Genomic DNA, 14075 nt, shown 5'->3' with positions numbered 1-14075 from the left:
AGTCCGAGGCTGCCTGCCTGTCCCCTTATTCTCCTGGACGAAATAAGAGCTCACCCTATGGACTCTTCCCCCTCTCCCCGCAGATAGATCTCATTCTGCATTCAGACCCTCCTCCAGCCCTCTCCTCTCTACCGCTGCTGCTGCTGCTACTGGCATGCAAACACATTTCCCCTTCTTTTAAGGGACACTGAATGAGAGTCACCAAAACAACAACAATAACAACAGTCAGTCAGGAGCTTGACGTTAAGTACATTCACCTGGATCGCTGCGGTTCCACTTGACTCCTTAATGTTGTATTCTTTGTAAAATACACAATTGTGAAACATAGGCCAACCAATCGGACTCTGAGGAAGGCAGAGGATCCCCAATGAGACACTGGGTCAAAAGGAAGTTGAAAGTCAAGGTCACATGGCTGCAATTCAAGGAGCGAGGGGGGTCTGTTCAACCAGGCAGAAGCGGGGCGGGTTTCTATAGTAAACTAGCTGGCCCTGCACGCGTTGCTGTGCGTTAGTCTGTGAAATGGAGGGTAATAGCCCCCCTTCAGATCCCCCTGAGCCTCAGAGTCCCCCTGAGTCGAGGCGAGACACTGTGGAGAGGGCAGGTTTCATCCCTGTGTCTCTCCCCCCCCCGTTCTGACCCATTACGTATCCCTGCCCTCTATTGCCCCCCCCTTACCTCCACTTGGCCTAGTCTGGAAAGCGGCCTAGTCTGTCTGATAATGGCCGCCTGTGTGGTTTAAGTTACTTGGTTGGTGATGATGTACTGTGGGAGGAATTCCACTTGAGGGCGCTGTTTGACTTGGTGGAAAAGCGGGTCAAATCCTGCCAAGGTGTGTGATTTGAGGTTTTTCATGTCCCCTACAACCCTCGGGGAGTGGCCTGGATCGCTGTGTCAAAATTTCAGGACGATTGGTCAAGCGGTTACGGAGAACATAGCGGCCGTCAATTTCAAGATTTTTACATTTATATATATATAGATTGTCAGTAGAGAAATGAAGTGACAAAGATGGAGAAAGGTCAAACCAAACCAAAGGAAACTGCTTTAAACTGTGAATACAATACAATATGTAGATATATAAGTGGAACGATTATTCTAACAAGTAAAATATTATTAATAATGCATTGTTTTTCTAAATGCTTTCTAAATATCAATATCTTTCTCCACAATATACAGTCCTATGTTGCAAGGGTATCCATTGTTCTTGTATCCATGTTCAAAGGGGACCATGGCATAATCTTCCCAGTGAATCAATATCAGTTTTTTAGCAGAAGGAAGGATGCAAAGAGTTCATTTACATTAACCCGTTGTCAACACATATAAAGTTGGTCTGTAGTATTTATGCACCCTAATACTTTCCTCCAAAGCTGTGAAAGCTTTGGACATTCCATGAACATATGTTTCAAAGAAGCATTTTCCTAATTACATCTCTAGCAGCAAAAACATTTTTAGAATTTGTTGTTGTTTAGTCGTGTCCGACTCTTCGTGATCCCATGGACCAGAGCACGCCAGGCACTCCTGTCTTCCACTGCCTCCCGCAGTTTGGTCAGACTCATGTTCGTAGCTTCGAGAACACTGTCCAACCATCTCATCCTCTGTCGTCCCCTTCTCCTAGTGCCCTCCATCTTTCCCAACATCAGGGTCTTTTCCAGGGAGTCTTCTCTTCTCATGAGGTTGCCAAAGTATTGGAGCCTCAGCTTCAGCATCTGTCATTCCAGGGAGCACTCAGGGCTGATTTCCTTCAGAATGGATAGGTTTGATCTTCTTGCAGTCCATGGGACTCTCAAGAGTCTCCTCCAGCACCATAATTCAAAAGCTTGAATTCTTCGGCAATCAGCCTTCTTCATGGTCCAGCTCTCACTTCCATACATCACTACTGGGAAAACCATAGCTTTAACTATACAGAACTTTGTCGGCAAGGTGATGTCTCTGCTTTTTAAGATGCTGTCTAGGTTTGTCATTGCTTTAGAATTTAGAATGCTCCAGCTCCTGCCAACCTAGCAGTTCAAAAGCATGTCAAAATAAGCTAATGCTATTTTAGGCTGCATCAACAGACATCTGGTGTCTTGCTCATCAGAAGTAATATTACCACTCCCTTCTGCCTTGGTCAGAACACACCTGGAGTACAGGGTCCAGTTCTGGACGCCAGAATAAAAGAAGGATATTGTCAAGCTGGAACACGTGCAGAGGTGGGAGATCAAAATGATGCACCACCCTATACCCAGAGGTCTCAGTTGGATATGTTTTGCCTCAAAAAGAGAAGGTTAAGAAGAGATGTGTCAGCCATCTTCAAATACTATGATTCTCCTTGCTGTGAGTTCTTTGATGGGTTGTCATCTTAGACCTCTGCAGGAAGCTCTTTCCACATTCCAAGCACTTATAGGGTTTCTCCCCTGTATGAATTCTTTCATGCAATGTGAAACTTTTCTTCCATTTGAAGCTCTTTCCGCATTCCAAGCACTGATATGGTCTCTCCTCACGGTGAATTGTTTGATGGGAAGTGAGATGTTCCTTCCGACTGAAGCTCTTCCCACATTCCAGGCACTGATATGGCTTCTCCCCTGTATGAATTATTTGATGGAACGTGAAGCTTTTCTTCCATTTGAAGCTCTTTCCACATTCCAAGCATTGGTATGGTCTCTCCTCACTGTGAATTGTTTGATGGGAAGTGAGATGTTCCTTCCGACCGAAGCTCTTCCCACATTCCAGGCACCGATATGGCTTCTCCACTGTATGGATTCTCTGATGTAAAGTGAGACTTCTCTTTGATTTGAAGCTCTTTCCACATTCCAAGCACTGAGAGCGTTCATCTGTTGAATGAGTTACTTGATGGGACGTGAGACTTTTCTTCCTATTGAAGCTCTTCCCACATTCCAAGCACTGATACGGTTTCTCCCCTGTATGAATTCTTTGATGGTAAGAGAGCTGGGAGCCCCGGCTGAAACTCCTTCCACATTCAAAGCACTTATATTGTCCCTCCCCTCTGTGAATTCTTTCATGTGAAGTAAGGGTATACTTCTGACTGAATGTTTTCCCACATTCCAGACATTGATACGGTGTCTCCCCTGTATGAATTCTGTGGTGGGAAATGAGATTTGTCTTCCAAGAAAAGCTCTTCCCGCATTCCCAGCACTGATATGGTTTCTCCCCTGTATGAATGCTTTGATGGGAAATAATACTCCTCTTCCACTTGAAGCTCTTCCCACATTCCAAGCACTGGTATGCTTTCTCACCACTGTGTGTTATTTGATGGGAAGTAAACGGGGGTCCCTTAATGAAGTCGCTTCCACATTTGAAGCTTTTATATGGTTCCTCTCTTCTGTGAATTCTTTCATGTAAAGTGAGACTATCCTTCCGACTAAAAGCCTTTCCACAATTCATGCAGAGATATGGTTTCACCCCAGAATGAGTTCTTTGATGGGCAGTGAGGTGGGTCCTCTTCCTGAAGCTCTTTCCACATTCCAAGCACTGATATGGTTTCTCCCCTGTATGAATTCTTTGATGGGCCTTTAGCACAGCCCTGTGAGTGAAGCTCTTTCCACATTCTAAACAGTGATGGGGTTTCTTCCCACTGTGAGTTATTTGGTGAGAGGTGAGATGGGACCTATGACTGAAGCTCCTTCCGCATTCCAAGCACTGATATGGTTTCACCCCAGTATGAATTGTTTGATGGGAAGTGAGACTATTCTTCCGCCTGAAGTTCTTTCCACAGTCTGAGCACTGATACGGTTTTTCCTCTGTATGAATGCTTTGGTGATCCTTTAGATGACCCCTCTGCCTGAAGCTCTTTCCACATTCCAAGCACTTATGAGGTTTCTCTCCTGTATGAATTCTTCCATGAGCCATGAGCTTAGCTTTCTGACTGAAGCTCTTTCCACATTCCGAGCAATGATATGGTTTTTCCCCTGTGTGAATGCTTTGATGGGCTGTGAGCACAGCCTTCTGACTGAAGCTCTTTCCACATTCTGAGCACTGATATGGTTTCTCCCCTGTATGAATTCTTTGATGGGCCTTCAACACAGCCCTGTGACTGAAGCTCTTTCCGCATTCCAAACACTTATATGGTGTTTCCCCTCTATGGATTTTCTGGTGGGAAATGAGAGAGGATATCTGATTAAAGCACTTTCCACATTCCAAGCACTTATGGGTTTTCTCTCCACTATGAGTTATTTGATGGGAAGTGAGATGGGACCTCCGACTGAAGCTCTTTCCACATTCCAAGCACCGATAGGGTTTCTCCCCTGTATGAATTATTTGATGGGCTGTCAGCGCACCCCTTTGACTGAAGCTCCTTCCACATTCCATGCACTGATATGGTTTCTCCCCTGTATGGATTCTTTGATGGGCCTTGAGCACATGCCTGTAACTGAAGCTCTTTCCACATTCCAAACAGTGATGGGGTTTCTTCCCACTGTGAAGCATTTGGTGGGAAGTGAGATGGGCTCTCTGCCGGAAGCTCCTTCCGCATTCCATGCACTGATACGGTTTCTCTCCCGTATGAATTCTTTGATGAGCCACAAGCTTAGCTTTCTTCCTGAAGCTCTTTCCACATTCCAAACACTGATATGGCTTCTCTCCTGTATGAATGGTTTGATGGGTCGTGAGATTGGACCTCTGATTGAAGCTCTTTCCGCATTCCATGCACTTGTGTGGTTTCTCCTTGCTGTGAGTTCTTGGATGGAAAGGGAGACATTTCTTCGGACGAAATGTCTTAGCACCTTCCAAGCACCGATAGCGATTCTTCCCAATGGAATTTATTATACGGGAAGTGGAATAGGAGCTCTGACTGTAGCTCTCTCCACACTCCAAATATTTATACACCTTCCCCACTGTGCGAATGTCTCCCTTGTTCATAACTTCCAATCCATCACTACCTGCATCAGAGAGAGAAACAGATTAGAGCCTCAGGAAGAAATGGAGCCCCAAGTTATTCAAATTATGGAGCACTGCTAATGAATGTTAGTGATAAATGAAGAATTAAAGGGAGTTAGATCTAAGGCCTTAATACGAGGTTCACTGTCTTTGTTGACTCTCAGATTTATGGCTACCTGAGATTCGAACAACCTGGCATCTTCTAAAATGGATTTTGTTTGACCTGATCATGGAATCTGCCCCATTAGCAAGGTCAGTTGTCTCTTTGGTCAAGCAGAAAGCGACAGAAGCAAAAACAGAAGACCTCACGGAAGTTGCTACTTCTTCTACAGCCACCACATGGAAGGTCACATTCAAGAAGCTCTTGGCAGTTCAGACAAGCCTGGTCATGGTTTGAAGCAATGACCACCGGGCGTGAGGCACATCTCCGCCTGCAGATAGGCTGTGGTTTGATCACCGGGCGTGAGGCGCACTTCCCCCGGCAGGCCATAGCCTGACCTTCGGGCGTGAGGCACACTTCCGCCCCCAAGCAAGCCACAGCTGTCTGAACGCCATGCCCTCGGTCATACCTTTGGCTTTCTCAGTAGTCTGCCGTGTCCTGTCTGTGACCTTTGCCTCCCTTTGGAAAAGCATGGCTCACCTCCCACTTGGTAGGAACAGGACATGGTGGAGAAGGTCTCGCAAATCTCAGAGGAAACATACAGTATGTGTCAACTCATGATGTAAAAGCGCTAAAGGTCAGACTGTTCCTCCACATGTGTATATTGTGCTAATAAAAGGAGCCTCAGCCGAGCTTGCCAATCAGCTTGCTTAGGCACAGCTCACCCGCAACAACTCCCCGACTATGTGGGCTTCACTTCAATGGTTTAAATAGGCAAATGTGGGGCAAGAATATTCACAGACAGAACAGTAGATTCAAGGTGAGCTATGGGGAATGAGAATCCCAGACGCTGCCGAGCGCCATCAAAATATTTATATAGGTGTTGGATTTCAAAACCGATATGATGGTCCAGCAGGAAGCCTTACTGAGAGAGTCCACAATCCTACGATTCTCCTCCATGACTTCCCTATGCAGAGCTCTCTGGTCAGGATCCAGCAACGCCCACTCCTCCTCTGTGAAATACACAGCGACATCTTCAAAGCACAGAGGACCCTGAAGGAAAAAGAAAAAGTGTTAATGGAATTCTTTTATTGTGCATCCTAATGATGGGTATTAATCTTTGCGTGAATGGGTGGAACTCCACATGCTGTTCTTCAAATTATTCTGTCTGTGGAAGTATTCCTGTTTGGCAGACAGAATGATCCCTTCTCTATTCTCGCTGTGTGCTGCTTGGGGGGGGGGGGCGATGGGACCCTCCCTCTGCCCTACAGCCAACTTCAAGGGGCTCATGGGGGCACAGAGAGGAGGAGGGGGATCCCCATTGTGCAGCTGATGGGGCTGGTTAGGTGAATCCCTAACCCCTACCTTCCCCATGCCACTTCCTGGGTTTTTTATGGAACTGAACAACTCGGTTGCTTCAGAACACGCCTTCTGTTGCCAGGCCCTTGCAGGGCCAGACAGAGGCCCGGGCCAGGTAGATAATGTGGCCCTGTTTTTAACCCTTTTGTTAGTTTTTTCATTTTACTGAAGTTGAATATGCTGACTGAGACCCCCTTTGGATTCGGAGGCCCGCGCCAAGTGGCCCATATGACCCCCCTCCTTCTGTCTGGGCCTGTCTGTTGCTACGGGGCTGTGGGGCTTCCCTATTTGACCCCCCCCCCGTCAGGATTTTTAAAGTAGTTCTCTGGGTCCCTGGGCACACCATCACCCCCGATCCTTAATCTAAACATATAGAAATGTTCACGATGCATGCGCAGGGGCCAATGTATGGAGATACGGGGGGGGGGACAACAGAGGGCTCAGACAAAAGTAAATACTGGGAAATGGAACCCAGAACCTAACAGTTCCTTCTCCAAGGGTGGGGGCCAAGGTATGGAGATGCAGGGGGGAGGGGCCAACACTCCCCAGGGACAACAGAGGGAAGGGTATCCTACCGAAACACAGGGGTGAGCCGGGGTGGAGGAAGGAGGGGCAGGATATGTCATGGACTGGGACAGGGGGGGGGAATCACAGGAAAGAACCACAGCAACGCGTGGCCGGGTCAGCTAGTAAACCATAAAAATAGTGACATTCTGGAACCTAGTAAGGAGAGATGGCTGTTCATTCCTGTCAGCACATAAACCTTCTCGAATGGCATTGTCAATCTCTGTTTGGGACAGAGGCTTTGACAGAAGCCAAGAGGAGGAGGAATTCTTTCCGGCCCAGAGGCTCCCTAGCTGCCCCACTTCTCTGGCTCTTTCCCCACAAAGCTCTTTCTCAATACCAGATCTGTTTCCACAGCTGCTGCTTCTCCTCCATTATCAGGAAAATATGGATGAGGAGGTCTTGGGGGCATCCTTCTGTCACCTGCGAGAGACAAAAGTCAGTGGGAAGCCATTAGCTCCTGCATCTCTCAGAGCTTCAGCAAGTGCATTTCAGGCGACCGATGGGCCTTAGAAAAAGCCTTCCTTGCAGAGTGCATTTAGACACTGGGACTTCTATCAAACTTTAGATGGGTTAAATACATCTCCCCTCATTTGGGGCTCTTGGCCCCAAGTGCTCCCCCCCAAAGATGAAGAGAACCCACAGATTAGTTTCAAGATCCACAGAATGAGAAGAAAAACTCCTTCTTCCTTACCCAGCAGCCTCCCTTTGGTGTCCAACAGAGTCCTCTCTGCCTCACGGGAATCAGGGTCCATTTCTGCAAACAGATCATTTGCCTGAGACAGGATTAAAACAGAGAATGGGGAGAAGTGTTGGAAAAGAAATGGCAGAGGGAAAACCTATGGGGGTATTAGATCTCACTCCTTGAATGCTTTCCCAAAAGAGGGAGAGCCATTTGAAAAGCATTTTGGGGATACACTCTCTCTCACGTTCTGAGCCCCTTGGGAGTATCCAGAGGAAAGTCTCTCTCACCTGCTGCTCTGCCTCCTTCCTCTCCTTCGCCTGACTCAGGAGGAAACCTTCAGCCAGGGCCACCGCCTGGGAAGTGGTCTCTGCTCCACATTCCCTCACCCAGCTCTCTATCTCCAGCGGAAGGACAGGCAGGAACTGTCTTGCTCATCCAGCGGTGCTCTCAGGAAACCTCCAAGAGATCGGAAGGAATCCTGTAGTCTTCTGCCAAGTTCTGTCTATATGATTCAGGGTTGCTCACAAATCCTACAAATACCATAGCTGCCAAGTTTTCCCTTTTCTCGCGAGGAAGCCTATTCAGCATAAGGGAAAATCCCTTTAAAAAAGGGATAACTTGGCAGCTATGCAAATATATTGTTCTGTTATCAGACTGATACAAGGTCAGGAGGAGGAGCGAAGACAGAATGATGATGGACAAGTGAGTAATTTGTACCGAATTAATAAGAGTAGAATTCATCTGCCCTGGGACCTTTGGGGAAGGGACGGTTAATAATAATAATGGTATCAAAAGCTGCTGAGAGATCCAGAAGAGCTAGGAATCAGCTTTCCCCTTTGCCCCTAGCTCACCAGAGATCATCAACTAGCGTGACCAAGGCAGTTTCAGTCCCATGATTAGGCTCACATCCTGATTGGAAAGGATCCAAATGGTCCGCATCCTCCAGGCATGCTTGGAGTTGTTCAGCAATCACCCAGTCACCAGTCTAGCTGCTGTATTCTGAATTAGTTGTATTAGATCGCCTTCAAAGGTTTTGTTTTTTGTTTAGTCATTTAGTCGTGTCCGACTCTTCGTGACCCCATGGACCATAGCACGCCAGGCACTCCTGTTTTCCACTGCCTCCCGCAGTTTGGTCAAGCTCATGTTCGTAGCTTGGAGAACACTGTCCAACCATCTCGTCCTCTGTCATCCCCTTCTCCTAGTGCCCTCAATCTTTCCCAACATCAGGGTCTTTTCCAAGGATTCTTCTCTTCTCATGAGATGGCCAAAGTATTGGAGCCTCAGCTTCACGATCTGTCCTTCCAGGGAGCACTCAGGGCTGATTTCCTTAAGAATGGATAGGTTTGATCTTCTTGCAGTCCATGGGACTCTCAAGAGTCTCCTCCAGCACCATAATTCAAAAGCTTCAAAGGTAGTCCCACGTAAAACACATGGCAATAGTCCAAGCGGGAGATAACCAGAGCATGCACCACTCTGGCAAGACAGCTTGGGGGAAGGAAGGGTCTCAGCCTGCGTACCAGATGGAGCTGGTAGACAGCTGCCCTGGACACAGAATTGACCTGCGCCTCCATGGACAGATGTGAGTCCAACTCCTAGGCTGCGCACCTGGTCCTTCAGGGGCACAGTTACCCCATTCAGGACCAGGGAGTCCTCCACACCTGCCCGCCTCCTGTCCCCCCAAAACAGTACTTCTGTCTTGTCAGGATCCAACCTAAATCTGAAGAAGTGTGCATGCACACGAAAGCTCATACCAAAATATAAACTTAGTTGGTCTTTAAGGTGCTACTGAAGGAATTTTTTTATTTTGCTTCGACTCAGAGCAACACGGCTACCTACCTGTAACCTAAATCTGTTAGCCACCATCCATCCTCCAACTCCCTCCAGGCACTCACACAGGACCTTCACCACCTTCACTGGCTCTGATTTAAAAGAGAGGTAGAGCTGGGTATCATCTGCATAGTGATGAACACCCAGCCCAAACCCCCTGATCTCTCCCAGTGGCTTCATATAGATCAGGCACCCCCAAACTGCGGTCCTCCAGATGTTTTGGCCTACAACTCCCATGATCTCTAGCTAAGAGGACCAGTGGTCAGGGATGATGGGAATTGTAGTCCAAAACATCTGGAGGGCCAAAGTTTGGGGATGCCTGATATAGATGTTAAAAAGCATGGGAGAGAGGATGAAACCCCGAGGCACCCCATAAGCGAGAGTCCAGGGGTCTGAACATCTCCCACCACCACTTTCGGAACACGGCCCAGGAGGAAGGAGCGGAACCACTGTATAACAGTACCCCAAACTCCCAGCCTCTCTAGAGGGTCCAGAAGGATGTTATGGTCAACGGTATCAAAGGCCGCCGAGAGATACAGCAGAACAAGGAAACAGCTTTCACCCTTGCCCCTAGCCCGCCGGAGATGAACAACTAGCGTGACCAAGGCAGTTTCAGTCCCATGGTGAGAACTGAATCCTGATTGGAAGGGATGCAAATGGTCCGCATCCTCCAGGCGTGCCTGGAGCTGTTCAGTAACCACCTGCTCAACCACCTCGCCCAATGGAGGATTTGAGACTTGGTGATAGCTGACCATATTGGTGGGGTCCAAAGATGTTTTTTTAAGCAGCGGTTTAAAAACCGCACGGGAGCCGACCGAGCGGGTGGCGGGGGTCTATGGGCTGGTTAAACGACCCCCATGGGCCACTTGTGGCCTATGGGCCTTAGGCTGCCGACCCCTGCTCTAACCCGTGTCCGGTCCGATTCTGAATGAGTTTTCTGCAAACCAGTGCTCTAGTCGTCTCAGCAATTGTTTAATCACCCTCAGCCCTGGAGAAAACCACAAGGCTGTGCAGGATCCATGCAGTTGGAGAGGGCACTTCGGAGCCAGTCAGTCGATAGCCCTGGTTAACTCTGCATTCCAGCGGGCCACCAAGGAATCAGCTGAAATGCCATCAATCCTATATAATAATGTCCAAGTTGTCCCTGCGTCCAAGCTGTCCCGTGTGTCCCTGGGTCACTGCGCATGTGCCCCAGGGATACAGGGATTGGACAGCAGAGACTGCGCGCGCGCACTCTCCCCCCACTCTGCCTCCTCCAACCGCCGCTCCCGCTGGACACCGCCTCACTGCAGGGGGGCACGTCAGGGAAGCGAGGGTGGAGGCCGGCGAAGGCCTCCTCACAACCCTCCCTGGCCGTGAGGAGCGGCGGTTGGAGGAGGCCGGGGGGGGGGAGAGTGCGCGCGTCCTTCCTGTCGGCGGCTGGGGGAGAGGAACGGAGTAGGAGAACGCAGCGCTTTCTCCTCCTCCGTTCCTGTCCCCCTGCCGCCGACAGCAAGGACAGGTCCCAGGGTTCGGAGAAGCGCTGCGCAAGCGCTTCTCCGAACCCTGGGATGTCTTCTTCCTGTCGGCGGCTGCGGGAGAGGAACGGAGGAGGAGAGCGCAGCGTTCTCCTCCTCCGTTCCTGTCCCGCAGCCGCCGACAGCAAGGACAGGTCCCAGGGTTCGGAGAAGCGCTGCGCAAGCGCTTCTCCGAACCCCAGGATGTTCTAGCGCCCGTTATTAAACGGGCTGAAATACACTAGTATGGGATAAAACATCCTCTACCACTCTTTGGAAATCATTTGGATCCATTAAGTCAGTGTTTCTCAACCTTTTTTGGGCCAAGGCACACTTGTTCCATGAAAAAAATCACGAGGCACACCACCATTAAAAAAGTTAAAAAATTTAACTCTGTGCTGCCCTATATTGACTATATAATTATGACTGTAAGAAACACTTGCCAATTGCTGTGTTGGTTGCAATCTCCTGTAATAAGGCTTCACAAGCCGCTGATTTCTCTGCCAGCACAATCCCTTGCTCAGCAAGTTTCAGGTTGAGCTCATCCAGCCAGCTTCTTTAAGTTTGTCTAAAACCACCCTCCCGTGGTGGTGGCTGTTGAGAGCTGCACTCGCCCCGCGTCGTGACCCGGCCGGCTTCCTTTCCGGTGGGTTAGTGTTGTTTATTGGCGGCCGCCAGGCACGTGACAATGCAAATTGCCCTTCTCGTCGCCGCACGTCGTGACACACCAGCCAGCGTCTCGCGGCACACTAGTGTGCCGCGGAACAGCGGTTGAGAAACGCTGCATTAAGTGATGGGGGCAGAACATCCAAATTGGTCCCAGTTCCCTGCAGAGGGGAAGCGTCATGGAGAAGTCCAGCTGCAGCAGGAAGTGATTCGACCATGGCACTTTTTTTTTGTTTTGCTTTTACTTACATGTCAGATCACCCACGTCAACTAATCCACAACCCCAACTAAATGGCCTTGGCTCAGTATACCTGAAGGAGCGTCTCCACCCCCATCGTTCTGCCCAGACACTGAGGTCCAGCACCGAGGGCCTTCTGGTGGCTCCCTCATTGCGAGAAGCCAAGTTGCAGGGAACCAGGCAGAGGGCCTTCTCGGTAGTGGTGCCCGTCCTGTGGAACACCCTCCCATCAGATGCCAAAGAGATAAATAACTACCTGACATTTAGAAAACATCTGCTTAGGGAAGTTTTTAATGTGTGACATTTTAATGTATTTTAATCTTTGTTGGAAGCCGCCCAGAGTGGCTGGGGAGGCCCAGCCGGATGGGCGGGGTACAAATAATAAATTGCTGTTGTCGTTGTTGTTGTTATCCCACCTTCAGCAGAGCAAAAACAACAACAAAACAACAAAAATTTAAAATGCCACAGATTAAAAACTACTTAAAAGCATTTTCGACATTTGCCCCAGCCGCCCAGTTTGTCCCCGTGAGTGTGGGCTCTTCAGGACTCACAGCAGGACAATGTGTCCAGTTCTGGGCACCACAGTTCAAGAAGGATACTGACAAGCTGGAACGTGTCCAGAAGAGGGCAACCAAAATGGTCAAAGGCCTGGAAACGATGCCTTATGAGGAACGGCTTAGGGAGCTGGGTATGTTTAGCCTGGAGAAGAGAAGGTTAAGGGGTGATATGATAGCCATGTTCAAATATATAAAAGGAGGAGGGAGAAAGGTTGTTTTCTGCTGCTCCAGAGAAGCGGACACGGAGCAATGGATTCAAACTACCAGAAAGAAGATTCCACCTCAACATTAGGAAGAACTTCCTGACAGTAAGAGCTGTTCGGCAGTGGAATTTGCTGCCAAGGAGTGTGGTGGAGTCTCCTTCTTTGGAGGTCTTTAAGCAGAGGCTTGACAGGCATATGTCAAGAATGCTTTGATGGTGTTTCCTGCTTGGCAGGGGGTTGGACTGGATGGCCCTTGTGGTCTCTTCCAACTCTACGATTCTATGATTCCCTCCGGTCTCCCAGGAGACACTTCTGCTGAGCAGGGGGAGTCTGGGCCCTGCCCCCCCCAGGCCAGGGGGGAAAGGGCCTGGCCGGGAGCAGATGCTTGGGGGGTCCTCCTGCAGCCCCCCCCCCGTCTCAGGTGGGTCCCAGGGGATCCTGGCCCATCCCTCCCGACCGAGCTGCCCTGGGTCCCCAATGCAGCAGCAGCAGCCAGAGGATGGGCTGGGCTCTCCCTCCCGAGTCGCCCTCCCCGCCTGGTCCAGTCCGGCTTGGCCGAGAGGGAGGCGAGAGGCCTGGAGCTGAGCAGCCCCTCGCACGCCAGGCCCCCAGGCGCCCCTTCTCCCCAAGGCCGACCCGGGGGAAGAGGGGAGGGAGACTCACCGGAGGCGAAGACAAGAGGGGGCCGGCCAGGGAGAAGCTCCGTCTCCGGAGGACCGGCACCCGCCCCCTTCCTTTCCTGTCCTCTCTAGGAATGCGGCTCGGCTGCTCTTAACCCTTGGCGAGCCGAGCGCGCCCAGCTGGTCCCTCTGCCCTCCGTCTCCCGAGCAGGAGCGCAGAGGGGAGACGCTGGCCGGGAAAAGGCTCTCTGCCCCAAGCAGGGAGCAGGATCCGAGGAAGGGGGAACTGCAGGCTCTCTCGCAGCTAGACCGGGTCTCCCAAGGGCTGGCTGCGGGAAGCCCTGCCTCCCCTGGGAGGGTCCGTGGCTTGGTTGGCATGTGGAAGGGCAGAGGTCTGGACAGGCGCCTCCCTCCCTCCCATGGGCGCGTCCTCCTCCTCGCGGGTAGACCGGGTGCTAGGAGAATGCCAAACCTTATGGTGCTTTCAACCTGCTGTAGCAGTATATATGCACACTATTTAGTTTCAACAAAACAAATTGGTAAGGATTTGATGAATTTTAACTGTTGATTAACTGTATGGAATTTCATGTGTATGCATTTTTTTTTCGTTTTTTGGTATACAGTATATTTTTTTTTCTTTTGTACATTTGTAGATTTTGTGTAATGACTCGTAATAATCAAATAAAGCTTTTTATATACATATATATTTTTAAAAAAGAGTCACAGAGACAAATCTTGATTTGCATGCACTCGTAGTAATATTGCCTTCACCTCCTCTTCCTCCTCCCTTGTCAACTCCTTGCACTGCAAAACCATGCTTCGCTGGTGTTTCGTTGCTTGTTTGTTTGTTTGTTTGGGGGGAGGATTTTGCAGAGTGGTACCTTGGTTCTC

At 49.7% G+C, this 14075-nt stretch overlaps 1 protein-coding gene across 2 annotated transcripts; it reads right to left on the bottom strand.

Annotated features, from left to right (window-relative positions):
* Positions 1 to 2116: 2116 nt before the first annotated feature.
* Positions 2117 to 13301, bottom strand: LOC118082922 (zinc finger protein 850-like). Of its 2 annotated transcripts, XM_060273244.1 has the most exons (6): positions 13228 to 13301; positions 7865 to 8107; positions 7587 to 7668; positions 7233 to 7315; positions 5896 to 6022; positions 2117 to 4871 (listed from the first exon to the last, which is right to left on the bottom strand). In XM_060273244.1, the coding sequence occupies exons 3-6, from the start codon at positions 7645 to 7647 to the stop codon at positions 2287 to 2289; spliced, it is 2856 nt and encodes a 951-aa protein (XP_060129227.1). In that variant the 5' UTR covers positions 7648 to 7668; positions 7865 to 8107; positions 13228 to 13301; the 3' UTR covers positions 2117 to 2286. The 2 variants fall into 2 exon arrangements, with proteins under 2 accessions (XP_060129227.1, XP_034966670.2); XM_035110779.2 differs by lacking the exon at positions 7865 to 8107.
* Positions 13302 to 14075: the final 774 nt, after the last annotated feature.

This window comes from Zootoca vivipara, chromosome 3 (genome assembly GCF_963506605.1).
Source record: "Zootoca vivipara chromosome 3, rZooViv1.1, whole genome shotgun sequence".
Taxonomy (NCBI): Eukaryota; Metazoa; Chordata; class Lepidosauria; order Squamata; family Lacertidae; genus Zootoca; species Zootoca vivipara.
The sequence above is the reverse complement of the archived record's forward strand: the minus strand, read 5'-3'. Positions and strand labels throughout refer to the sequence as shown.

What these genes read in the sequence shown, in the direction of transcription:
- LOC118082922 (XM_060273244.1), bottom strand. Translation starts at nt 7,647, where the DNA reads ATGGACCCTGATTCCCGTGAGGCAGAGAGGACTCTGTTGGACACCAAA. An exon ending in CACCAAAGGGAGGCTGCTGG is followed by an intron (nt 7,316 to 7,586) that starts GTAAGGAAGAAG and finishes TGTCTCTCGCAG; the next exon opens with GTGACAGAAGGATGCCCCCA. An exon ending in TAGGATTGTGGACTCTCTCA is followed by an intron (nt 4,872 to 5,895) that starts GTAAGGCTTCCT and finishes TCTCTGATGCAG; the next exon opens with GTAGTGATGGATTGGAAGTT.